Source organism: Gavia stellata, chromosome 1 (assembly GCF_030936135.1).
Source record: "Gavia stellata isolate bGavSte3 chromosome 1, bGavSte3.hap2, whole genome shotgun sequence".
Classification (NCBI taxonomy): Eukaryota; Metazoa; Chordata; class Aves; order Gaviiformes; family Gaviidae; genus Gavia; species Gavia stellata.
The window spans coordinates 11,669,184-11,696,710 of NC_082594.1; the positions used below are offsets into that span (position 1 = coordinate 11,669,184).

The window sequence follows — 27,527 nt, forward strand, 5'->3', positions numbered from 1 at the left end:
ACACCTAGTCCATTCGTACATAAATAACCATTTATAATGGCACATGCTTTGCCCTTCATCACACTTTCCAGCTTAGTATACCCACCAACTCTGGCCGCATCTTTCAAAAGGTACATCCCCCAATTATTAATATACAATATTAGCTTATTTGTGCCAGTATTTCAGTGTTTACAATTTCTTCTTTAACTTGTAATACCCATCTTTTCCAGCACCCATTGTCCAATACCCACTAACATTGTACCATTTTTAAGTAAACTGAATTTGCTAAAGGAGAGAGGTATCGTAAACTGCCTTTGGTTGAAGAAAGGAGAAGCTATGGGTATTTCTTTAGGTTACAATGATGAAACTGAAATTACATGTTGGTTTTTTTCATGATTCCAAATATGTGTCAGATGTCTTTGCACCCTAACTTTATTTTTTTTCTCTTTTATACATATATATATATTAATACATGTGCCATCTAAATTCTTCAGGTAAAAATATTGTTATGGATATCTCAGCAAACAGTTTTTTTGAAATTTATTAGTATTAATACTATAGATATTTCAAGCAGGTCAAGGGAAAGTGGTTGGAAGGTAGAAGAGAGACATATACTGGAAGAGAAATGCCGAAACTGCCTTGATATTTTAGTGCATGAAATGATGCTATGGAAACATACCACCAATTAGGGGAAAAGGTTAACTATAATTTTAGCTATTATGCATGCTTTGGATACCAGCCGTTATTTTGGTGATTTATAGTCTTAGTCTATACACTATAGCCTGTAGTGTAATAAAAGCTCTCCTACTCTCTACTGCTCTGTGAGAGACTCAATGAATGTGGCTTTATGCAAAAGTAATTAAAGTCTGCCTCATAAATTTTCTCACTCTCTAATGTTTTGTGGTTTGCATGAGAAATACACAGACGTATATCTGAATATATGCAACAAAACAAACTATTACATAATGTGTTTTGCAATTTTTTTCACTGTGATATTAGTAGAGAAAATTATTTTGATTCTCAGCTTGTGGGATAACTTTATAGTTTTACATAAACCAGCAGGCAGCTTTATGGAAATACTAACCCTTTTCAAAATATCCTGTTTCGGAATAGCAAATATTAATGATACCCTAAATAGAAACTCCTTCTCCAGTTTTCCCTGAAGCATCAAAAGAGATTCAGCGTGTCTAGTGTTTGCTAACACAACACACAGAAAATCAGCCTTAGATGAACTATGCTGAATATAACCATATCAGTTTTTCTAGGATCTTTCATTTGCCAAGTGTAGCTATTCGAAGTGACAGAGCTGAAGAAATATGATACAAAAAAGTTAGTCATAACTTCTGTCTGTTCCCTTTTATTTAAGAAAGGACCTTCAATATCAAGCAGAAATATTTCCTTGCCTGCCTGCCTAAGGATATAATCTGTTATTATGTTCCATAACCTGGCAAGTAAGATGGGCAATACTCAGCATTGTGAATTTATCTGAACTCGCTCCATGAATGCTACCAGGTTCATGACTTTTAGATTCAAGTTGCAGCACCAAGAAACACAGGACTCAAGATCCTTTTAAGAAAACCTATCACACTACTTTTTTTAGTACATGCAGCCCTTTGTTACAAAGAACTTGAAGGCTGATCATCTTTAGGGAATTTAAAATGCTACCCTGCACTTTGGTAACCAAATCAGTACTAATGTATTCTTGCTTTATTTTGCTATCAAGCACTTTGTTCATATTTAATCATAGCAATTATTTCTATTGTGCTTACCCCCTGTAATTTTATGTTACATAGACTGACAGTTATTTGAGCTAAAATAATTGCTCACAATAATTTTTGTGTTTATTTTTATTGTGATTATTGCCATTCCAGCTCTCTCATTGCAAGAGTAGAGAAATCAAAGTTATGCATATATAAACCATTTAATACCTAAGCTGTTCTTTTCCTTGGGGTTCAACTACCTACTAAAGAAAAAACAAAAAACCACTATGCAAAGAATGAAAAAGTAAATTAAAATAGTAAGTTATCTTCTTATCCCTCTGATAATTGCCAATAAAAATTGTAATAGTAACATGAAAAAATAGCTATTGTATTGTTTATTTTTGCATTGAACCATCAGATTTTTTTTTGCTAAGGAATGGCTTTTAAAGATAGATATATTTACCAGCACATATTAGTAAGAAACTGAATCCCACAGAGCTGAACCTGGGCTGAAGTCAGGGAACACTTGCTCTTCTACATATACTCTCTCTCACCCAGTACATCCTTGTCAAAACAGAGATCAGAACTGCACTGATACTTAAAGCCATGGGAACCCAAGTTTTATATGGCAGCAAAACGATGCCCTGCATCTTGTTCTCTGACAAATTTATTGGCCTTTTTGCTACTAGTGGATACTGAGCTGATGGTTTCAGAAACCTCTTGACAATGACTCCAAGATCCCTTCCCAAGTTTTAATGGGTACTTCTAAGCCCAGCACTACTGTAAGCACAATTTAAACCACTTTCCCCGATGCGTTACCTAACAATTTATCTAAAATGAATTTCATCTGCCAGCTACCTGCAAGCTTCTCATCTTTGCAAGCTCCTCCAACAGTTCCTCACCATTGGCATGGCATCCTACTGCCCGCGAGGTCTGATTATCATCTCCATCCCCACTAGACCCTTTTGTTTTTTCTTAAAATACACCAAAATTAGATGGACGGCCTGCCAGTCCTTTGGCGCAAGGGCTGTTTGTAATATTAGTTCACACACAGTTTTGCATTTTAGTGCTAAGTTCCTTTAGGACTCTCAGGTGCATAAAGTTAATGAAGAAAAATAGGAGTATAGAAAGAAGCTAGTCACAGATGACTGAGTCTACACAAGCAAGAGAAATAAAATGTTAACCCACATCTGCTTACTAGAAAGACCATGGAAGTCTGTCACAGCGTGTGGCCTTTATTAATTCACTTATTAAAAGCTAAGGGAGACACCTAGAGTTGAAAGACACACAAACAAGCAGTACATTATCTTCTCCATATTCTACAACATGTACTATTAAATGAGTCATAAACAAAACAGGAAAAAACAAATACTATTTTTTAAAACACAATAGTATTATTCTTCCCTAGTATCTCATAAAATTGAGCTGTACAATAGGCCTTTTTGCAAGAATTTAATTTTTAAACATATTAGCAGAAGTCAGAGTGGAGATGCCATATCTAATTTACAACATTTCCCTGGGACAGCATCAAACCAGTTCGGAGAGTCCGACAGGACAAAACAGACTTGACGTGAATGTTAAACACAACAATACAGCACAGCTACAATCAGACCAAATTAGACTTACCAGTAAGTCTGACCGATAGGATAAAATTTCTAGAAAGTAATAACATATCTGAACTCAGTAGTAACTGTTTTTTGTCCTACAGTAAATAATCATACACAATACTCTTCAGTAATTATCACCAACAGATGTTCAACAAGAATTGTTTGCGCCATGGAGTAATTAAGAAATGTTTACAACTGGCATTATTTGAGAATATAACTGGAATATTACATGCATAAGGAAGTGGCTTATTCTCTGCTGAGAACATGGTGAGTTCGATGCAAAGTTCTTGCCCACATTTATGGGAGACTCAGTATTCCTGAAGAACAGGACTGTTATGGCTTAACAGTACAATTTAGTCACTGTATGAAAAAACAATAAACTAGCAAAGTGGGTCTATGACACTTAAAAATGAAATACTAATATTGAAAGAATTACTTAGAAAAAAAAAGTCTATTTAATTTAGTTATTATTTTATTGTATAGTGAAACTTGGCATGAATAAGCCAAAACCTTGAGGTTTTGAATTTTTAAGTTGTGATGTGCATGACTTAACTTCCAGTGACATAAGTGAATGTTCAACAGAGGTAATTCATGTAATTAGTGATCACTATTCCTACAGTGCCATAGATGTGCATATATTTCACAAGAAAATGGAATTTTAGCTTGAGAGAAGATGAAGTGTCATATAGAAAAGTGATCCTGTGACAGTGTAACTACATTACAAAGACCACACCTGGAATACAGTGTCCAGTTTTAGGCCTCATCAGCACAAGAGAGATATTTATATAAACTGGAGCAAGGGCCACCAAGGTGGTTGGTGGCCTGGAGTATCTGCACTGCGAGGAGAGGCTGGGGAAACTGGGCTTGATCATACTGCAGATGAGAAGACCTAGAGGGGACCTACTAGGAGTCTTCCACTGCCAAAGTAGAGGTTACTCAGAAGACCAAGCCCAGCTCCTTACTGCGGTCAAGCATGAAGACAAAAGAAAATGGTTACAAAACAGGGAAATTTTCTGACTTGAGACAAGGCCAAAGAAGAATCACCTTTGGGACCGTTAAGCACTGGAACAGGTTGTCCAGAAAGGTTGTAGAATCTCCATCCTTGGAGGCTTTCAAGACCCAACTGGACAAAGCCCCAAGACAGCTGGTCTCAACTCAAACACAATGAACCTGATCTGAGTAGTAGGTTGGACTGGATAAACTCCTTAGGCCACCTGCTTCCTAAACCAGGCAGTGGAATTTTGTATGATAGAGTCCCCTGTCAAATTTGCCCACATGACACTCCATTGGTGGCAATCTCATTCATACCAAAACCACAGGTTGCAACTACAAAATCAACTAGATACTCATTGTTTGTGAAAAAAGGTTTCCTGTTCATGCTCTGTACCTGCATTCGAGTCTTTACATGATACTTCACAAACTATAAAAAGGACTGCAGGAAAAAAAAATTGTTAAGTAATCTTACTACAAATTCTTCATACCTTGTCAGTGCAAGGAGATGAAGGGTAGAAAATGTGGAAGTGGTTAACCAAATAAATAAATATTGAGATTTTGCATAACTCTGGTTCACCTTCCAGTAGAAAAAGAACGCTGCCCTTTTTGGATAGCCTCCATCTTAGAAAAAGGAAAAGAAATCTCTTGGGAAAATAGTCTAGAAACACAGCACCTAAGAAACCGCAAAACTAATAGGAAGGTGAAATAGTAAATGAGCAGGAAAAGAAAATTCAAGGAGAATGAAGAAAAGGCGGTTTTGATGGGCTACACATCATCTGCTACCATAAATCTAGAAAGAAGAATGTGAGAATCTGATCAGGTTGCAATATTTAAAAAAAATAAAACCAGCAGAGGTTAGGAAGATCAAGACTTGCCAAAGAGGAAGGGAAAAAAGAAGCAATACTCATGTCAACAGTCACATTACCTGTTTTTACATCTCCAACAATATGTAAACAAATCACCATGAACGTTTCTCATGAAAGTTCTTACATATAAGAAGTATTGTATCAAATATTAATTGATGCAATAAAGAGTGATTAGCTTTTTTAAAAAAAAAAAATTACTGTAGCGAAGAACTGCTTTAGTATGAGATACCTTAATCCAAACAGTGTGTGTCATAGACATCATCATGCCAGTACTAATATATCACAGAATCTCTAGAATTAAATTTAAGAATTTTCTAATTGGAAACTGCTCCATCCAAAAAGAAATAATTCAGTTTTAGGTCTCATTTCAACAAAAAAAAAAAAAAAATTGATCCCTGAACTACTCATTAGTGACAGGTTAGTGATCGTATCTACATTGCCAACTACTGAACAGCTATTTCCAATGAAAGCCAGTTCCTAAATTTCAGTCATCTAACACTTCCATCCTGAAATGAGGGGAAAAAGCCTGTTTACTGTCAGAGCTGTCAATCACTGTGGGAAATGGAAAACTGGAGAAAGCAATCCTGACACCTGGGGAATGGGGCATAGGATCTAACCCCAGGACTCTAATGTAGAATGAAAGACTTTGATTTACCATCTTGGGAACCATGGCAGCTACCCAGGTGAACGTGAGGCTGATATTACAACCAAAAGCAATAACATGGTCATAAATGTGAAAGAATATAAGTAAAAATAGGGAAATTATTGCTCTGTACTGAAAACTCTTTCTGTTTTGGCAGATGTGAAAGAGACTGTATGATTATGAGTATTCTTTTATACTCTGCATAAAAAAAGATTCTCTTAAACAAGTAGGATTGGAAAACGCCTCCTACACTCGGTCTGATTAGTTTACCAAAGACTACACCAACTATAAATTAATTATAGCCTGCTTGCATTAACATGTGGAACAAAAAATGTGTTAAGAAAGGATCCTTAAACCTAGCAGGCAAAAGATAAGTAAGCACAGTAACTAAAAGTTGAAATTTGATAAACCCAACAGAGAAAAAGGAAAATTTTTATATACACAAATAAAACAGCATGGGTAATAAGCCACTAGAGTCACCTTTATAACAGAGACTGATATGCCCGACAGTTCAAGCATTCTTCTCCACTTTGAAGCAGACACAACCAGAGTTACAGAGGATGATGGCTCCTTCTGGCAATTAAAAAAAAAAAAACTATAAAAGGCTGTTTCTAAAACACTGACTCATGGAAAGGTGCCCGGTAAGACCCAAAACACAAAGGGTTCTGGTCCCTTTTCTTCTGCTGAAGAAATGTTAATGTTGCCAAGCAATTCACAGTTTCTCACAGTACCAGATCAGACTCTTGTACCCTCAGGAGGCAAGTTAATTTATCACTACTCCACAGTTTATTTGGCACAAAGATGAATAAGAATTAGATCTAAGATCTCTAGCTCAGTAGAGCCACAAAAATGAATTATTTTACTTTTCATTCATGATACTTTAACCTTTCCTTAACCTCAGCTAGCTGCCTTGCAATTTCTTTCTAGCTCATTAAATATTATTTCAGATTGAATTTGTTAAAAAATTATAAAAAATTACTTCACTGTACAGACAGGGCTTTAATTTAAGCAATGATATCCAAAATTATTACACTGTTTTCCCAAGAGTGACAAATATAGAATATGTGCTTCTGCAATCCAGACTCATTCAGGCCTCTGAGCTGCATATTAACTCTACTGGACATTACCACAAAAATATATAACTTCTAGATGGCCACCTTGAAACAAGATCAAAATTTTAAATCAAACTCCACACAGCTTTAGAATGTACCATTTTACATTCAACTGAATAGTAGTAAATTCTTTCAGCCGAGTCTGTATGTCTAAGCACCAGGTCTTAAAATTAAACTGTTACCATATTCTCAGCGGTGCACTTTGCAGCAAGTATTTGCAATAATTTTGCCTCCACATTCCAGTAAGAAATATAGTCTGTAACTATCGAATAGGGATAATTAAAGGAAACATAAACCATGTAATTGCAGCTCTCTTAGCCAAACCACTTAAGACTTCAGATGTAGAATATATTCTGTCAAGTTGATTACTTGTCAAGTAATAATAGAGGCTCATTCCATGCACTTATAAAGCTCTGGCTCCTAATCTGATATTACAGATTAATTATCTCAGACAATTAAACAAAGCATAAAATAAAGGGAAAGGCATAAAAAAATAACATAAATGCAGGAAAGTTACCAAACAAAAGGGTTTTGGATAGTGGATAAACTGGGTAAACACAGAACAAGAAACTGAGTAGCTTTTCCAACAAGTAGGAAAAACGGAGGTAGAGATCTGGAAAGTCAAGGAGGATGCAATTAGCAAGATCACGGGCAGGTACCAGTAGAGGGAAAAAACAGTAGTTCACAGAAGTAGAGCTGAAATGTGCAGAAGAAGTAAAATGTGGCATCTGATCTTAATCCAGCAAAGACAGAGGGATTTAGCAAAGGCTACAAAGGTAGAAGCATGACAAGACGACAGGAATTCTGCTAACCTAGAGGATGAGAAGCAGCACTGGGAGCCAGGGAAAAGGGAATGAGAGCTGGCAATGTGAGACCATGATACAAGAGAACTGGGTTTATTCCTAACAAAGAAGGCAGTCAGACTTTTTGCAATATATCAAAAAATCATGTCAATAGTAAACAAGGGACTTAAAGTTGCCAATGAGAGAACAAAAATCTGAATACCTACCACATCACAGATAGTATAGTACATACATGCTAGTTAAGCTATTGCAGAGCATGACTTTCATTCTGTGTATGGTTATATTACAATATGTGTGTTTATATATATATATAAAAAAAAATCATAGGATGCAACTGTTAAAAATAAGTGTAGTAACTCCCAGATGCGTAAGATGCACTCCCACTAGAAGGCCTGTCAACACATTGTAGGGATGGAAGAGTAACCAAAAAGGTAATGGCTAGCTCTTTAAATTTAGCCAGTGCTCCTGATCTGCCACACTCACGAAAGTGTTAAAAAGTCAAAAAGATGCACAGAGAACCCACTCTTCCCTGTTCTCGGAAATGGCAGCCTCCAGTAAGTGGCCTAGATGCAATATTTCTCTGTTTTGAGGCACAAGCTACATCTATTCAGATACCATGATTCAGAATACAGTATAATCAATCACATAAATAAGACTTACCCAGAGAAAAAATTGTCCCCCTCTGCCCTCTTCCCTACCCTCCTTACCCCCCGGTAGGCAGAAGCCAGATTCTGAAGCCAAATTTACCATCCTAGGGGCTTTGGATACAACAAGTTATTCAACCCGATGAAACATTTTCCCTTTTTAAGATGTTTTTGTCCAACTACAAGTTTCTCATTGATTTACTTGATGTTGGAATTCATCCATTTTATATATTTGCACAGGAGACAGTATTAGGACTTTTTGTGGTTGAGTCTAATAATACGGTGCAGCATGCTCACTGCAACTTTCAACAGGCTTCCTAAAAACAACACATAGTCATTCCTCCTTAACTTGTAAAGTATGGGCTGAGTTTTCCTTACAGGAGATATATGCATGAGTAATCCAAAATGAAATATGCTATCTCAGCATTTTCCTGAAAGGAGATTCTGCTACTGTTGCCACTCAGCTTTCTGATGGTTTTGTAACTTTTCCCCCCAAATTGCCTCCCTCAATTTCTCTTCCCCATGTCCCTGCTGCCCTCCCAACAGGCATTGTACTTCACTAGTAGTCCAGAGTTGAGCATTCAGGCTAAAGATCTAATGCTGAACGGAACACACAGTATTAAATTCTACCCATCTTCCCAGCAGTGGAAACACCTGGTTCTCCAACCCGTATTACCAACTAGTAAACTAGTTGAACCAACTAGTCTTCAGTAGTGGAAATTATGTTTCAAAGTAATCTATATTTGTAGCTAAATCATCTCATTAGACTAGACAAATTTTCCTTGAAAACATGTAATTAATTTTTATTAAACCATTTCACAGAGTGAAGGCAATAAGCTAAAATATAAATAATTCATCAGAGCTGGGGCAAGTGATTCTACAGGAAGAAATTGCTTAGCATTTTTTCTGTCCTGCATTCTTCTTTACAATACAGAACAACCTTGGCATTTGGTACATCCTTCTACTTTTCCCTAAGTTTTATAAGCTACTAATATGCCTGAACATAGTACCTTGTACTTTAAGTAGAATACAACTGGCAAGAAGTCTCTTCATTATCTTGGCATGATATTCACATTTACAAGATTACAAAATTCTGAGTTTAAGAAAAAACAAGGCACTAAAATGTTACTTTAAAAAGAACTTGAAATATTGACTCTAACACTGCAAAACATGTTTAGCCTCTCAAAACTGAAACACAAGTATTTACAGACCTAGATATAACACTTCTTTTACACATCACAAATTAGTGCAAACATCTTAACTGCTTGTCAAGTTCTACAAAAATATGAAAGCAAACTAAAAAAAAAAATAAAAAATAAAAACATAATCTGTCAACCAGCTTTTAAGAACATTCCTCCAAGAATGTTTCCTCTCCTATCCCCAGAACAGCTGAATGTCCTTCTTTCTGGCATGTCAAAGTACGTACTAAACATATATCGGAAACGTACAGTTCCTAAAAGGCCACTACACAATTATACAAAAGAAACCAGCTGGCATCAATAAAATTCTTAAAAGATATTTTGAAATTAAATGTCTCCAATCTTCTTTCAAACATTCAGGGAGGTACTACCAACAAATATTTCATGTAATCATGGTAATCGTAATATAACTTCTTATATTTTCAGAGCATAGCATTGTCATCATAAAGATTTTTTTATCCAGAAAAAGAATATTTACACAAGCACACAAATTATCTATTAGCTGTATTGCAGTGGCACAATACTGCGCATGTGCACCATGCCACTAAAAGGACAGCGGACAGCTGGAATAATTCAAGAAAAATAACAGGCACAGCACACTAATTCAACTCTCATTTCAAACAGGTATTGGATTATATGCAGTAAGTAACATTTATTTGATATGGAACTTTCACCTGCAAGGAAGTTTTTGAGGAAAAAAAATATATCCATCCTGATTCAAATGGAAGAGGTTCTTCAAATTCAGCTCCCTCATATATAGTATACTTCCCTTGTCCTTGAAAGACTGTAATTTATGAATTACCTGGCCAGAGTCTGATGAGTTTAGAACAGACCAGAGGAAAGCAAGACAGAACTACTGTACAAATCATAAGAAATTTTAAACCATTTCACATCGGCATAATAAATGTGTGTACTCCACTTAACCTTGCTTAGACCAATTACATCATTGTTTCCATAGTAATAAGCTTCAGAGGAAATAGAGTATAAAAATACTGACAAGCAATTAAAAGAACTGTGACACACACACAGTGTTCATGATAATGAGAAGTCTTACTCAACAGTGGTACTGGTGGTCTTGGTAGTACTGGATAATTGATTCTGAATGTCAAAGGTCTCACAATGTCCAAGAGCTATAGCCAAAATGGTAATTCGAGCAATTGTTTTACCTGCTTCACGCCATACATTTATGTAACATGCATTTTAAAGGTACCCTAGTACTTGCGAGAAGACAGAGGACACCTCTGTCCTGAAAGCTAAGTTAATTTCTTGACCTAAACTATAGAAATCTGTTTGCCATCTTGCATCGACTATCTTTATGAACCACGCTCTGTAAAAACAACTACACGGCCATGCTACTCATCCTAATTGAAGTAATTTTGTTTCTGTAACTTAAGACTCATTACATTTATAGAACTGGTCTGAAGTTCAGTAAAGCACCAGGATGAAAATACGAGAATACCTGCTAAGGGAATTTTAAGACTGACTTGCTCCAAGAGAACACAGAAATAGAATGAAACAGTACATACTATTTTAGTCTCGTGTCCCAAACTAGTGCCTCCTCCCTTTTTTTCCTTCTGTGGGACACAGTAGCAGAACTCATCCCCTATGATTAGCAATGCCATTACCTGCAATTGCAGAACATACTAGATACCAACTCAAGCATGACAAACACTTTATGAGATTCAGCTGGAGGACTAAGCTTCTGAAGGTAAAAGAAAAGATCAAAATAACAATATTAGTTTTACTGCAACTCCTTATTGACAACAGTGGAAAAACAACCACAAAACCCCATCCATCTGGGAAGGTGAGTAAATATACACAGGTTTTTTCCTCGACCAGTCAGGACTGTGGTGAACAGAAGTTGTCACACATTCATCTACTTCTTTCTTTGCTAGAAAACTGTCTTTAATATTAAACAGCAGTTTTAGCACAGCACAGACATACTTCTGATGCCCTTTTCATTCAAGCTCTCTTACTAGAGTAAGTCTGAAACACTGCCCCAAAAATTAGCCAAAATGGTGCACAAATCAAAGCACCTTAATTGCAGAACTGCAGAACCTTAACGCAGAATCAAAGCTTCCGGTATATCTACCAACAGCACAAAGGCCAAAGGAGGCAAACTATTAATACTAATGAACAGCTCCAGCCAGAAGTTTACAGAAAAACATCTTTTGGCATCCTCTAGTGCTTTAGGCATCCAATCCACAGCTGGCCTGTGCTCAGTCATCTTGTCAAAAATGCCCTCTGGTAACAGTAGGTGGGACGTTCAGCTGAAATGCTGTGGAATATATAAAACATCAAAAGGAGTCTGCTGCAATTTTCAAGCTTATAATTAAAAAGGGACTGCATGATATTGTATGATTATCAGTTACATATGCTTTGTTTTACCACAGAAACACCTTGCTAATGAGTCACCAGTTTATAGGACAGTAAAGTGATTCAAGATAGTTTTTACTGAAGGAAGAACTATAACCTAAATAACGTTACCAAAACAATCCACGTGAAAGAAAAACATAATTTAACTTCAAAAGTACAAGACACAGAATTCATATTTTGCTGTGTTGCAGAACAGCTTTGATCAATGAGCAATTACTGCAAGTCAAAACACAATACAATCCATCACTTGCTGAACTGAAAAACACACAAAACAGTTAAACACAGAACATGGGGGTTTGTGCTGATTAGTGAATCCAATCTGTTCTTTTCTGATTGAATGCCAGAGCCAGCATAAGGAAGAATATGGGATTACATACCAGGGTAGGATAAAGAAAAACAGAAAGAAGAATAAGATATCCTACATTTGTAAGCAGTAAGCTGTTAATTTCACTCGTGCATCATAAAATCATACTGTAAAGATATTTCTCTCCCCCCGCTCCAATTCCTAAACTGTAGGATACAGCTCTTCTGGTTGTGCCAAAACAAAGGTCTGAGGGTCACAGTGCAAGTCAGGTCTAGGAAAAGTTCCAGGATTTAAAAAAAAAAAAAAAGAAAAAGAAAAAAAGAGGAAAAAAAAGTATTTTACAGGTTGCAACAGGAAAAAACAAACTAATGAATCTTTGAACATGACTTTGAAAAGATAAGGATTAAGAAGTGAATGGAATATCACTTGTGCTACAGCTCCCTTAGGCTTCCTGTCACTGTAAATCAATGTTGCTCATTATCACTACATCTATACTGTGGGATCTTATCAAGTGAAAAAGTACAGATAAATATTCAATAATATTCAGCTCAGATCAAACAAGTAAGCATAGCATGGCACCCCATTACTTTTGGTATTCCCATCAACACAATATACCTTTTCAACACTATGTTGTTGCATATCAAAAGGGAGGAAGGAAGACATATGTCAATCTCCTGAAAATAACAGGGAGATTTTTAACAATGTCAAGCCCCATTATCTATCTCCTCTTAACTGGGCACTTGGAAAAAGGGTGTTTTTCCATTTGCCTTTTCCTTTACTTCCCCCTTAGGAATTTTTGGATCTTATGGAAATTTCAAGTGTATGAACCACTGGATAGATGTAAAATGCATAAGGAGCACACGCAAAAATAGCTGCCTCACTCAGTAAGCATGACAGAAGATCACTGGCTCGTGTATGATATTTAAGAAGGCACCCCATAAATGACCTCCTCTAAGTCAGTTCATGCATAGAAATACAATGGGCCAAAATAACGAAGAGATACAAAGTCATGAACATATTACAAAGTTCACTTTTGATTAGCTAAAGAATATATTTATTTTTGTTATTAGGACAAAGAATTTTCATACCACTGTTTCATTATATTTGTAAACATACAGATGGAAAACATAAAATGGAACAAAAAGCAGGCTTGATTAGTTTTAAAATTATTGTTAGAAAGAGGAAACAGGATTGAATTGCAGGCAACTGAGCATAGTATTCAGCACCACTTCTCACTCTTCCCGAGAAGGGTTCATCATACTAAATGCCAGATATATTTTTCACCTATATTCCTTCAAATAGCCCAAAGAAGGAAACAAGCACTTCTTTGGCCCAGTTCACCTCATTTAGAAGCAAATACGTAAAACAGATCAGACAAATTGTACCGTTCCAAGTACCTGTTTCTCTCCCTTGCTTACAGGGAGTCTAGCTAGGACAACCATTGCAGGTGCGGAGATCCAGAGAAGAGACTTCTGCATGCTAAACTAGATGACTGTTAACCCACATAGCACTTTGCAACTTACGCCATGCGCCATCAAAAATCTTCAGAGCACGGACTGCCACGTAGGTTTATGCTGTGAGTGGCATTGTGGATCTGCATTCTGCACTTCACAGTAAGTGTCACTGTAGCATAAGTAACTAAAAATATTTGAAATTAATAAGCATAGCCTGGTAATTTTTATTCACTGTATTTGCACAAGGGATGAGTTAGAAAGGAATCTCTAAACTGTACAAACAGAATATAATTCTCATCTTCTTCCTGGCTTCCTTTGCACTAATAATATCTAAACTACAAAAGCATATACTAAGTCTTAGCTTTAACAATACTTTTAAAACACTTTTCACCATGTACAGAGTGATTTCGTTAATGCATTTAAAGAAGTATGCCCTATGCATGAATCCTTATTGAGACCCAGATATATAGATTATATATTACAATATGTAATTTCAGTATTACACACTAGCATCTGAATTTGCTGCACTATTTCTATTACTGTACTCCCTTTCATTGCAGTACTTGACCACCTCATAGTAAATACATGTATATGGCTTTGGAACCTTTCTAAATACTAAGTATTATATGCAGGAAGATCAACTGAGTTCTTCAAGTAACAGAGACTGTCACAGCCTAAAACTAAACCCATCTCTCCCAAATAGCAGCAGGGCAACTGAGCACATGTGTTACTCCTTCTCATCAAGCTTAGAAGCATATCAAGAAATTTGCTGTTCTCCTAAAGGAAATTCTAGCACAAGAAGTTAAACTTCCCAGCTTTTATCCAATGGTTCAAGTTATAAATTTTGAAAACAACAGATTCATGATTTTTTACAGCTAAACTGCCACTGAAAATTGCTAAGATTGATATTCCGGAGATACTGGATAGGGAATAAGTGAAAAGATAGCCCTGGGGTACTGGATAGGAAAACTCCATGTGGGATTTTACAGGTTAAAACTATATTGATATTGAAACCTGTCAGATGGAAACTGGTATAAACCACAGAGAATAAAGTTCATTCCATTTAAAATTACACATCTACAAGACAAACTTACACACGTAATAGTATGGTGCCACACAACTCTGCCTTCGTTGCAGTGCACAGGCCAGGCTCCTGTCTGCTCCTGCCAGCATTGCCATCACTACCCATCCGTCACCAGCTGTCCCCAGGAACCCAGCCACTCTCAGTGCCTGGCACAAAATCCATAAAGCATTAGAGAAAACGTAGCCTTATGATTAGAAATAAGAAAAATAAGCATAATCAAAATGCATATAAAAAAAGTGTTAAAAGCAAGCTGGAATAGATTAGATTTTTAAATTTTGCAAAGGAGCCTATAAACCAAACCATAAATAAATAATTAAAAAAGGGCTCTGCTATATTCCAATTTTCAACTAAAATACCATTATGCTTTTCCACAAGAACTCCTGCAGAGTTGTAAAATATATATTTAACACAAACACTAAACTGTGGCAAGTAATAAGGTCTGTTGACTAGGAAATAATTACTGCCCCAGAATAGGACCAACTATTTCAGAGTACCTAAACTTAGCACTGCTAAACTATTTGTTCCTAAATTTTTTGTTAAATAAAATATCTCAAAAAAAAAACCCCAAGCAAATCTTATGACAAAGACATTGCTGTTATTTTAAATTATTTTTAAATTTTCTTATTACAAATATTTCAAAATTTTCTGGTTTTCACCTCAGTCACAAAGCCCGTACTTTTCTCTCTGTCCCATACCTACAAAAACATTTTGGACAATAGCTGCGCTTCAAAATCTGATTTTATTCACAGAATCCTAATTAATACCTGAACCAAAAGAGGTCCAATAGACACAGCAGTAATCAGAAAAATAAATAAATAAAGCAGGACACGTTTTAAGTTTTCTATAATTTACTTCACTACCTTAACTTTCTGTATAAGGCTTTTAAAATATTAAAATTTGCAAGTAATATGTTGTTTGGGCCCATATCAGAGTCATTGTTAAAGAACTAAAGATCTGATGTCAGCTGAAGCAATGGACCAAAAGGAAGAACTAAACCACGTGGCTTCATAAGGCTTTCACAAATACTAACATTAGACCATTTCACTGGACCCTATGGTTACTTATGGAGCAGTGCTAGTTTTAGAAAGAAAATCCCCAACCTGTTATCTCATACAACTTATTTCACAAGTTAATGTCTCTAGAACAATCAGCAAAAATAAACACCTCTAGCACCCTTCAAATGATCTGTAACACTTAACCACTGATCATAATCCACAGACATTTGGTCTATATATGTTAAAATCAGGTAAAAAAGTTTAATATTTGTACTGTGAGAAAGAACATTAGTTATTATACGTGCATAAAGTGATGCCTACACCCACGGCAATTCCTAAGACGTGCTATAATTCATAATAGCACATCAAAAGAAAGAAAACACAATCAGTATATAACCCTGATATTTAGAGATCATTTCTTCCAAAGATACTCAGACAGGTTGGAAGCACCTGGATTTCACATATCTATTTCTCATGTCTAAGTATATGCCTAAAACCCACACAATAATGCTTGATCTCATTCCTCAATTGAAAACCACAGCACTGGATCTTCTACGAGAAAATGAAAATTATGCTTATCAGCCACCTCTACCCAGAAAAAACCCACCACAAACCCATGCTAAAAAATTAAAAAATTCCTCAAATATTTCATTTTTTTTCCTTTTACAATGCATAAACAGTTATTGTGTGTTTAAGCCCACTTCAAGGGGCCTGTTAACAGTCCATACAAATATTCTAAACCCCATCTAGAATTTTTTTAAATCACAAACTGTTCAAAATATCTCTCATTAACATCGCCCTTTAATATACACAAACTCTTATTAAAAAACTCTGTGTCTAAGGATTAATGCACAAACCACTTCTATAGAAATTATTATTGCTTAATCCTAAAAGCATGTATTAAAATCTATATAGATCTTAAAATTCCTTCATGTTATCTCCGCTGCAACTACTCTAAGCGAGTATTTTATTGGCTCAATGTCATTAAACAGTGTAAGATATCTGGTAAACATCATGTTATCATGTGTCTAACTGTTCAGCATCAAGAACTACTCTTTCCTAAACCCAAATACAGTTCGAATAGGGAAATATTTAGACAAGCATAATCGGTAAGTTCAACTGAATAATGCATTTATTATCTTGGTAAAATTACACAGTAAGCTCAGGCTAATTTTTTTTTTTTTAACAGAAAGCAGCTCACTAGCAGCTCAGTTCACGCTCAGCTGGATCAGCCATTCAATTAAATTTGTTTCATTTCAAGCTAACAATCAAAACAGCTGACAATCCAACTGATATCCCCACATCCACGTTCAAATCAAATATTTCTTAATTTTCATTTTAACAGGAGCACCGAGGCTGCAGGAATACAGCCCTAAATTAAGCTATTAAAAAACATCTATATTTCTTGTGTGGAGGAAGGATACTATTAAGTCTCAACTCCAGTTTTCTCCATTATATTTGCTGATGCTCTTCAGCAGCTTTTACCAAGTCACAAAAAAAATTCTTTCACTACCATCTTGAAACTAATAAATCAAAAGCAACTTATTCTTTAAAAACTAAAGTATCGCTTAAATTGTTCTTTTTTATTTTATTCCTTTACTTCATGGATTTGCTGCCACCATTCAGATGAAAATTATTTTCTCAGTACTTAATTTTTTTTTTTTTTTAATTCTTCCAACACCTTCAGCAAGCACAATTTAATTTTAGTGCCCTTCTGGCAGAAGACATGAGTAAGTCTTTGCTAGACAGTAAGAGAGAAACTTACATTTACATTCTACTAGAAACTTACATTCTTGCCCCATCCTAAATTTTTTAACCACAATCTTCACTGAGAGGCATCAACAGAAGTGAGTATGTTTGATGCTATTTAGTATCAATATTGACTAATGCTTGGCAGTTGAAGCTGATGATCTCCAGATCTTCCCTCAATCTCCATGTGCTCAGCATATTTTGAAGTTGTTAACACAGGAGAATTAACTGTTTAGGCTCAACAAAACTTCTCCAAACTCTCCCCTTCCAGAATTCCCATGATCTCAGTGCCAGGTAAGCAGGGAAGAGTAAAAGACCCTCATTATATAATGGCAGCTTATTTCAAGCAATGCACAGTTAAAGAGGACTCATTTAGGTAGAAGGTTTCTTGTTCTCCCAGACAAACTGGTCTCTCAAAAGGTAAAAGTCAAACTTACACTGTTCTATGTAAAGATATTAACAAAGCTTTTAAAAAAATCAGCCAGGATGGTCCAGTTCCTTCAGAGGCAAACTAAAAAGCTTCACACTCAAATGGTTAAGCCCAACGTGCAGTAGCGACAACCCCATCACATAACAGGCTCAGCTAAGGGCTGAACCATGGGCACGGTGCCCAACCTTTATCCAAGCAGATGCAGCAAACACAGATCCAAACTATTTGTGTCTGTGTGTTTTAAAGGTATAAAAGCAGGGTAAATACTTTCAACATTATAAGAATTCCACCCCGACAAATATTTCAAAGTAATGAAGTTATCTGACATTCAAATACCACAAACACTAAGTAAAATCTGTAAGAAAAATAAATGAAAAGCATTTAAGCTTCAAATAAAAATGCATATGCAACAGCAACAGAACCTACTGAAACTACAAGGATGTGGTTGTACTATCTAAGCACGATCAGATAGATTTTTCTGTCCTCTTATGTCTTACACGGAGTGTCTCTAACTATTACAATGAGCTGAACTGACCCACCAAAGGACAAAGCTAGCAAGTCATCAGGCAGAGGCTGCAATGCAGGCAGCTGCTGGAGATCCTTAGGCACGTACCTGGAGGACTCCTGTAGTGGTGAACTTCCAAGCACTACCTGAGGGCAGCCAGCGAGTATCCACACAACACTGCACCTCCATATCTGTTCTCAGTGCTTTCCAAATCCTATGGTGGCTCTTGTCCCATTCCTTCTGTTTGTATGTGTTCCTAATTTCTAACTTTGCCCCCCACAGTGATGCCTAGTCCAACTTTCAATCATATTTCTGCCTAGCTCTCACCTGCTTTCAACAGACCCAGCCTCCAGCACTAGCCTGGACTTTCACCAGCAGTCCAGCTCATCCCTCCAGTCAGCGCACAAGGTGCTCACCTGCGTTTGTAAAACAATCATTTAGTGTTATGGTTTATGAAGTATGGTGTGATCTTCCAACTTGCTACACCATACATGGTGAAATCCAAGCAAAGATGAAGAGATGTACGTCTCTCAAATGAAATGAAGTGTTCCGTATCAAATGAAGCGGAAACTCCCCCTTCTTTTCCCCAAAATTCAGAAGTATCTGACTTGCTTTTTCACCCATGCAATCCTAAGATGTTATTAAATTGGAAGAAAGGAGAAAAGCAGTAGGGAACAGTCTGCCAAGTCATTTGCACTCCCTGTTTCCTTGTTCAAGAAGTACAAATAAGGGGCTATAATCAAAGGAAAAGCACGCTTTTGCCAGTCCAGAACTCTCCCTGCAAAAATACTCCTTAGTATTTGCTTTTATCATGACTAATAGCATGGCAGTCTTGAAAAAGCTGTAAAAACAGAAAAAGCTTGAAAAAGCTTGAAAAACAGATGTGAAATTTCAGACAACTACTGCAAACATTGTTCTTAAATCTATTTGTAACTTTCAATATGGTAAAAAACAATCTTTTGATCAGATTTAACTACCAATTCTACCTAGAAAGAGAGTCAAGGTGATCTCACAGCTCCTTGGGAATGGCTCAGTGAGCCAAGACTGACCTCCTCCCATATCAACAACCTCCCAGCCCAGCCACTCAGTTCCCAACGGCGGGGTACGCTCCTCTCCTGCCCCAAGCTTGAAGGTTTGGCTCGGACTGGTGACATGAGGGGTCAAGTGTACTCTCCATAGGACACTCCAGATAAGGTCTGTTTTGTGAAATGCTAGCAGAACATGCCAATCTAAAAATACGTAATATACTTGTGATCATCCTCCTGCAACACTGTGTCCAAAAGTGAGTAAGAAAATAATGAAAAACCATAAGCAAGGCATATGGGTTTATGAATGCATGCTACATCTCCAGTTGTTTGTCAAGTCCTCACTTAAAATAAATCTTACCAGACAAAAAAAAAAAAAAAAAAAAAAAAACACCAAATCCAACAACAAAAAACCATGCGCCAAGGTATGCTTTTTCCCAGCAAAGTTTCTGAAATACTGAAACAATAAAACAATGACCTCATTTTTATTTGAGAAATGCAAAAGCCCCCAAAATTAGTAATAACTGATTTTTCAAGTATTCTCCTAAAAAGCTAATGCATTATTAGTAACACAGCTGAAGTTTCCCTTTTTAGAGAATTATTTTCAAGCAAGCAGAGTCCCTTTAATCAGTGTACAACCTCTGAATGGTCCAGACATTACAACATATTCTGTCACTGATACCAAAACCATTTCTGTTTGAAAACTCACTTTAAAAGGTTTTGGGTTTTTTCTTTCTAATAAAGAAAGACTTTTCTGAATCATTATAGGAACCATGGTCTGCACTTAACAAAGCTAAGCACTATTTAAATCAGTTCTGGTCTATAACCAATGCTTCAATGAAAAATGACAAACAGAAGATGAGTGTAAGCATGGGAGCCTACGCACACCATTGTTGGTGAAAAAGCCTTATAGATGTTGCACGCATAGTTTGTAGAAACCGCTTGGAAAAAACCTGAAATGGCAACTAGGATAAACACAACATATCACACAACAGCCTGGCAAATATCAAACATTGAAGAGCAAATTTTTAGTTTTACTTTTCTGTGCCTTGCAGCAAACAATTTAATACTCTCAAATATCCCACTAACACCTGTAACACTTCAGCAGGTCCATTTTAGAGATTTGCATCACAGCTAAGTTTCAATGGCACAAAGCAGGTCCAATTTCACTACACACATTTTTTTAAAAGAAATAAAGATATAGCATTCGCTTTACACTGCATCATTTTAAAGTATTTATTATGCCTTCAGAAAAGAAATACCATTAGCTGCTGTTTCATAATGAAAAAAAAATCTGGGGGAAAAAAAAAAAATCACAATTGCATGAAAACAAAAAGAAGAAATACATGTCAACATACCTCTGGGAAAAAGGGACCCACCACAATTCGTGCTTGATTAGATTCTTCCTGTCCCAATTCACCCAGCTGTAGTTAATTATACCCAATAGGCAACTGCTCCATTTTCAAGTCCTGCTCACAAGCTACCCCACTTCTGATTTGCTTCCATTTCTTTTTACCTTTCACAGACTCCTTTTCCAGATTTTAAAGCTAATTGTCTGTCTTTTTCTACTTCCTTTTCTTGGAGGTTGTTCCCCAGGTTCTGCCTTCCCAGACTACCCAGTAATTACAAAGCTCAATAATGAAACTGAGCACAAAAACCCCACGTAGGGCTGAATAACACAGAGTCATTTATAATTTTCCGAAGTCAAACAGGCAAAAGTGCTTTTAAACCTATCCACCACAGGCTCTTCTCATCAGACACATCTCTGAAACCATCTTTTTCACCAATGAATTCTTGAAACCTTCAGCTGTAAACAACAGCTTGGATCTACAAGAATTTTAGCTTTCCAAATGTATTGTGGTATCATTACCAGGGTAGGTTACAAGGGACACATAAAGCACAACAGAGAACGAGTGGAAGTTGAGGGCCTCATGACACGACGATATGGTTAAGACTGAAGAGTTTACTGGGGTCCTGGAGAGACACTGAAAAGCATTTTGGATCCTGAAGCATTTTGATCTAGATGTCTCTCAGGTATTACAAGAGCTATTCATCTGTCCTCTATCTTAAAACCTTAACAGTTTTGCTATGCACCACGAACACTTGAAGCAGAACACAGGCTAGATAGTGCTTCAGGAGATCTGCACGTCATTATTCAAGAAAGCTTTTCACTTTTTTTTTTTTAATTTCACATAGCAGATTTATTTTCAGAGCAGCAAGTTATTAAATCAATGGTATTTCCCTTTGCTTACCACAGTAATTAAACACCAACATTCAACTGTTTCTCTCAACAGGCTTGACCTTAAGAAGGTCTCACTGGATGTTCAAGCCCTCTTTGACAACAGACAATTGTTAGCTGCCCTCCAGCACGTTAGCCACTGGTCAGTACTCACCAAGAGAACAGAGTCAACAAAAACTAAACTCTACTTTTTCGTCAATATTTTCCCCCTAAAAAACAAGGTTTGGCATTTTTTGCTTGTTTGGCGGTTTTGATTTTTTTTAAGGTAAACAGCTCATTTCAGTACAAACTGCAGAGTCAAGAAGCCAGCTTTGTACTGGAAACAGCTTTTTATAACATCTTTGAGAAAAGCTTCCAATGTTATTCAGCACTTTAGATGGGAGCTGTAAAGACAAACCTAAACTTCCTCCTCAGCTCACTATCTTCAGCAATATCGATTCCTAGATGAGACCACGCTCCCCATTCAGTGAGCACTGATTACTACTACTGTCTACGGTACCTAGACTTGCTGGGAGAAAGGTAGGGACACAGTAGGAGGGATGGGAACAGTAGGGGACAAGTGAGGAAAACAAAAGGAGTAACAGCCATTGAGTGCAGAGGTACAAAGCTACTCTGCAGCCTTCTCACCTAAAATAAGCGGTCCTGCATGAACGCTCTGACCAGGCATCCACGTTTGTCAGTGCTATTGTACGGATACAGAGCAGCACACCTTAGGCTTAAAACAGAAAAAGGATTTCTCCACGAGCAGCATGTACTGCAGATTGCATAGAGAAAGGCTGACATGAAACAGTAAAGTGTATCTATTACTTAAAAACTTTTATTCTAAGAAAATTATTTTCAAGTTGGTAGCTTTAGAGTATTGTCAAATAATTGGTCACACCTACTAGAAGATGCGTGGTTAAAATACAAATACAACATTAGATTCACTTGTTCATGAAAATCAAAACATACTGAATCATTGAAACAAAATTTCAGGTTTGCTAGCCTCTGGAAAAATATATAACAAAACATATATTTAAATAAGCAGGCCTCAACAACATGCAATGGCAAGCGTTTTTATGGATGTTCTGCACATACTTACAGGTTGAGCAGACTAATAGTGCTCTCGCCACAAGCTCACAGAGTAACTTCCACTTATGCTCCACTTTGGAAGTGACAGCTGGAATGAGAATCTCCGCAGGGACGTAGTACTGAATCGAATAGGTCACAAAAATCCCAAAGGAGTAGAGAATTTTTACAGACTGATACAACCTGTTCAAAACATTTACACATGTTCACGTAAGTTGCAAACTCTTCATTAAAAAAATTAGCTTGCTAATTTTTTTTCTTTTCAATAATTTTCTGTTATATGACATTTGAGAATTCATTAATGGCTAAGCAAGCAAACCCCCACATTTCTAATTAGATCCAGATTCTTTACCTTGTATGTAAATTCAGAGTATTTTAACAAGCTTTAAGGCCTATTAAGATATAACCTATTCAGTGCTTATTTTTCTTTCCTCTTCACTTTAAGGTTTACAAAAATCCCCACCGTTGTTAACTAAAAAGACTGGTAAAGTGACTAAAATTTTTTTCACTATTTTTGGTTAACAACAGTGGCTTTTTTCTAAAATTGTACATCAAAAAACACATGGTAAATATAAAAACTCCCTCCAAACAGAAGGAAGATGTGGACAGAAAGATTATTTGGCTTTTCAGAGCAACAGGTTCAAATTTTGCTTCTGGCACATGCAATGCCAGGGTTTTTCCGCTTACTCTGAGAACTCCCTCACGTTAGACAACACAACTACATCAACACTAAGTCAGCCTCCATGAAACTAAAAATCAGCTCAAATCCCACAAAGCTGTATTTATAGCTTCCAAGCCTCCAAACCTAGGAGCGTTCAAGTGACTGTCCCAGCCCCACAGGAGGGGAAAACAAAAAGAAGAAACCCAATGCTACGGCACACCCTCCAGCATCCCAGTCTCTCCACAAACTGCGGGTCTGTGCCTACAGGCTTGCTTAGAGCCAGAATGTGATTTACAGAGTCCTTAAGCAGTAGGCTGAGGGCCACGATGACAGAAAGCAGCCACTACTCATTTCAAGAGATAAGCCAAGACACAGTCATTATATTAATTATATTAATTTATTACACTAACACAGTTTACTATACTAATAAAAGCAATATTACATGTACAGGATTTCATCCCTCTCTTGCCAAATTATTTCTTTAACAGAGAAGCTGCAATAATGGGCAAAACAATAAAACAGAAGTATTTTAATGTGTAGGAAACCAAAAATTCAAGCAATCCTGTTTATGTTTCTTAATGAAGATGAAAACTGATCATGCACTACCATCTTGACAATCAGTCTGCTATCAGGTAACAGTTGATCAAACACAAAACGGAGTATCAGGTTCTTAACACAATAAAAAAACCTTAGTAACATAAGCACTAATAGAAAAATAAAGATTTGTTTGAAGATTAATATCTGTAATTGTGATCTAAGCGATGAAGTCTCCGTTTAAGAGCAGTGTGGTGATTTTGTGCGAAAAAATCCTAGAGAAGTCATTTTTTCCAGACAGCTTTGATGCCCTTCCTGCATATCAACTATTGCTTCCAAAACTATATGCACTCAGGAAGGCCACAGTTCCAGTTTTAAGAGCCAAACTAGTCATTCTGTTAGAGAAAATGTTACACAAATTATGTTCTATTCTAATACCTTGCTATGAAGTTCTCCAACAGAATAAAGAGAGGTGCAAAAGTTAGTAATAGTTATGGTGATGATGATCATGATCAACTGAAGGAAAAGTGCAAAAAGATATAACATGTTAGGCACTTTCATGAGTGGTAGCAGGGTTCCGTCTGATGCTCAAAGTATCATCATGGCCACATGGCACTAAGGCTATATATATATATATATATATATATAAAATCTATATCTGTATTCCCAGTAAACAAAAACATAACATTATCTGCTTACAACAGTTATAACTGCCTATGAAACTGCAGAAGATAAGCATACTGTCAAAATATGTACCCAAAAAACCCACAAAAAAAAAAAATCAGTATCATGCAATCATAAATCAATAAACTTAAGAAGAGCACGTTATACAGCAGGCAGTTATTTGGGAAAAGAAAATTCCAAATTCACATCAAATATAATGTGCACATCGATAAACCTTTCACAGTGGAAGTAAGCATCAGTCATTTTAAAGACCAAAGCCAGTATCTTCCAGATTTCTGCATATTCACAAAGTGCTCCTAAAAAGACTTTTCACACTGGGAAGAGGACATCTCAGGACATTTATTAAAATTGGAAGGTGTACCTTCAAGGCTAGAAAATATCCATAACCAAATCTGCTTGCTGTCCACACCTTCCTCTTCAAAAGCACTAGGTACAGAACACCGTTAAATTACTGTGCCATGCCAAAAAGGAGTAACACCCAACCGAAGTTTAGCGTAGGGTTGTGTCAGATGCAAGGTGATGGAAGTGTAAGTAGTGGCCCTGATATTTAAAGTCAGTAATGATGGGAAAAAACACTGTTTGGTACCAGAATTTCATAGGGTTTACAGCAACACAAAGGAGTACCAAGTTCTACAGCTCCAAACTGTGCCAACCTTATGCCAGTGGTGGACTGGCAGGATACATAACTAAAAAAAAGAAATTGGAAAAAGAAGGTATGAACGTATAGAAGACAGTTCATTTTCATGCAGGAATGTCTTTCCTAACATACAGGACTAGAGCTGCTGTAACTAGGCAAACATTTTAGAGATCACGATTTTTTCTTTTTTTTAAACAGACTGTATTTTGTTGAAAAGCTACTTTAGGATGGTTTTAAATTCTGTGCCAGACAAAGACAAGCTGCTGTCTTGCACCACTCCAAGAATTCAGTTACAAAAAAAGCAAAATTGTCTCTACACAGACTGGTAAAAGGCACAAGCTACATTTTAAGAAGAAAGAAGAATTTCTATTCTCATTAATCTCTTTCCATTCTAGTGTTATTCCACCCTGCATGTCATCAAAGTATAGATAACAATGTTCAGAAAGTGCAACACAGTGGACAGTTTCTTTATAAACAATACAAAGCTCAGCTACAATTAACTTCTTTTTGTCTGAAGTGGTTCAAAATACTCTTTACTATTCCAAAGATATTAACTGACTTCAGATCATCCAGCTTTAATCTTTATGTATTTTTTTTTCAAATCTGTGTTGAACCAGAAAACCCTATCCTGTGAGTAAAGGAAAAGATTATTAGTATTTATCAGAAAAAAAGTCAAATTAAAGGTGAAGACAAAAAAAAAAAAAAGGAAAAAAATTACATCTACCCTCATATAAACCATATCTCAGTAAGAAATATAATAAAAGCGGCTGTGAGGCTCACGTATAAAATAAGGAAAATATTTTAAAAAAAATGCCTGAATGGGTTGGCAGACTTACTTCAATATAAATTTGCACGGACTTGTGCATCTTGCTTCCTTTATGTATGTGGGAAAATAACCCATATATTGGCACTGTCTTGCCAAATTTTAGATAACAAATACCCCTTTTTTTCCCCCAAGGTAGTTAAGGTTCTTTTAGATATCATGCTTATGCTCTTATCTCACTTATCTCAACACAGTGAAATCCGTTGGTGTATGGTTGTAGCATTGTTTTTTCCTTCATGATCTGTCTGAAGGTTTTCCCACATCTCCAGCTTTTTGTAAAATGAAGTGTGAACACTTACCACTGTATCTTGTCACCGAATGAACAAGTGACAAAGAATTATCCATGCCACCAACAGTTTTGAGTTTAGATGCATTTTTCATCCATGCTGCATAAACTACAAGCATTTGTCATAGGTCTGCTTACAGCCAACTGATACAAGGTTTGAGTCTCTTGGTATGATTTTGTTTCTAAAAATGCAAATAAGAACATCATCAAAGCTTTTGGGTAAAGTTTTGGTTCATTTGCCATGGGGTGTTGTGTGTTCACAAATGAAAGAGGAAATATTTCTCATAAACAAGCTTTGATAACAGAAGATGATGCTAAGCAGACCAAGCACTGCATACATTTTTTTTTGCTTCAGTCCTCAAAAAGAGCTTCAACTGCAACCAGAAAGCAAAGGCAACTTGCAACAGTAAGAAAAGAAAAAACAGTGGCAAGAGTAGGGAAAGAGCAAATTAGACCTTTGACTCTCTAAGTCTCAAAGCCTGGCAGGGGTCACTCAAAGTGTTCCACCTTTGAGGATCATAGCCTGTACCTGTGTTAGTAAATAAAATCCAGCCAGGACTGCTTTTGGCCCCTTGTCCTGTGGCCAAATGGCACGGCATGGCAAAATTTGTATCCATACAGCTCAGCTCTTTCCCACCACAACAGGATGCCTCCATCATCCTTCCTTCAGCATCCTGAAGTGTTGAACACACAGTCAGTAACAGTTTTGGTACACTGGAGTGGGTGTGAGCAGAGGAACACAGCTGATGAACAGCCCTTTCAGCCTGGTCTTACGTGCTTCTCATCTCACAACTGCAAGCCAGTTCATGAAGTTTTCCATTTTTTATGACACTGAAAGACTGCTAACAAACAAATCAGCTTTTTTATTAGCTGAACAAATATACAGAAGGAAATAAAAGTGTATGTCTGGGGAAAAAAGAAAAATACTTTGACTAAAAATACATTTTGACTAACAGGTCCTAAATTATTTGTATCAAAGGTTTGACCATCACTGTACACAACTCAATAAAGCCCCAAAGGCATATTTCAAAGGGACAGAAAAACTATTACATCGCTTTACATGGTGACATAATGGTGTAGCTAGTTTAGAAGCCACTGCTTTCGTGACATACATTTTTGTGATTGCT

General features: G+C 36.5%; 1 protein-coding gene across 1 annotated transcript in view; it reads right to left on the reverse strand.

Annotated features, from left to right (window-relative positions):
* The window catches only part of SLC36A4 (solute carrier family 36 member 4), a 142,036-nt gene that overhangs the window by 41,958 nt on the left and 72,551 nt on the right, over nucleotides 1–27,527 (reverse strand). The window contains 1 exon segment of the mRNA XM_059824632.1: nucleotides 22,789–22,958. Coding sequence (XP_059680615.1) covers nucleotides 22,789–22,958 — 170 coding nt within the window.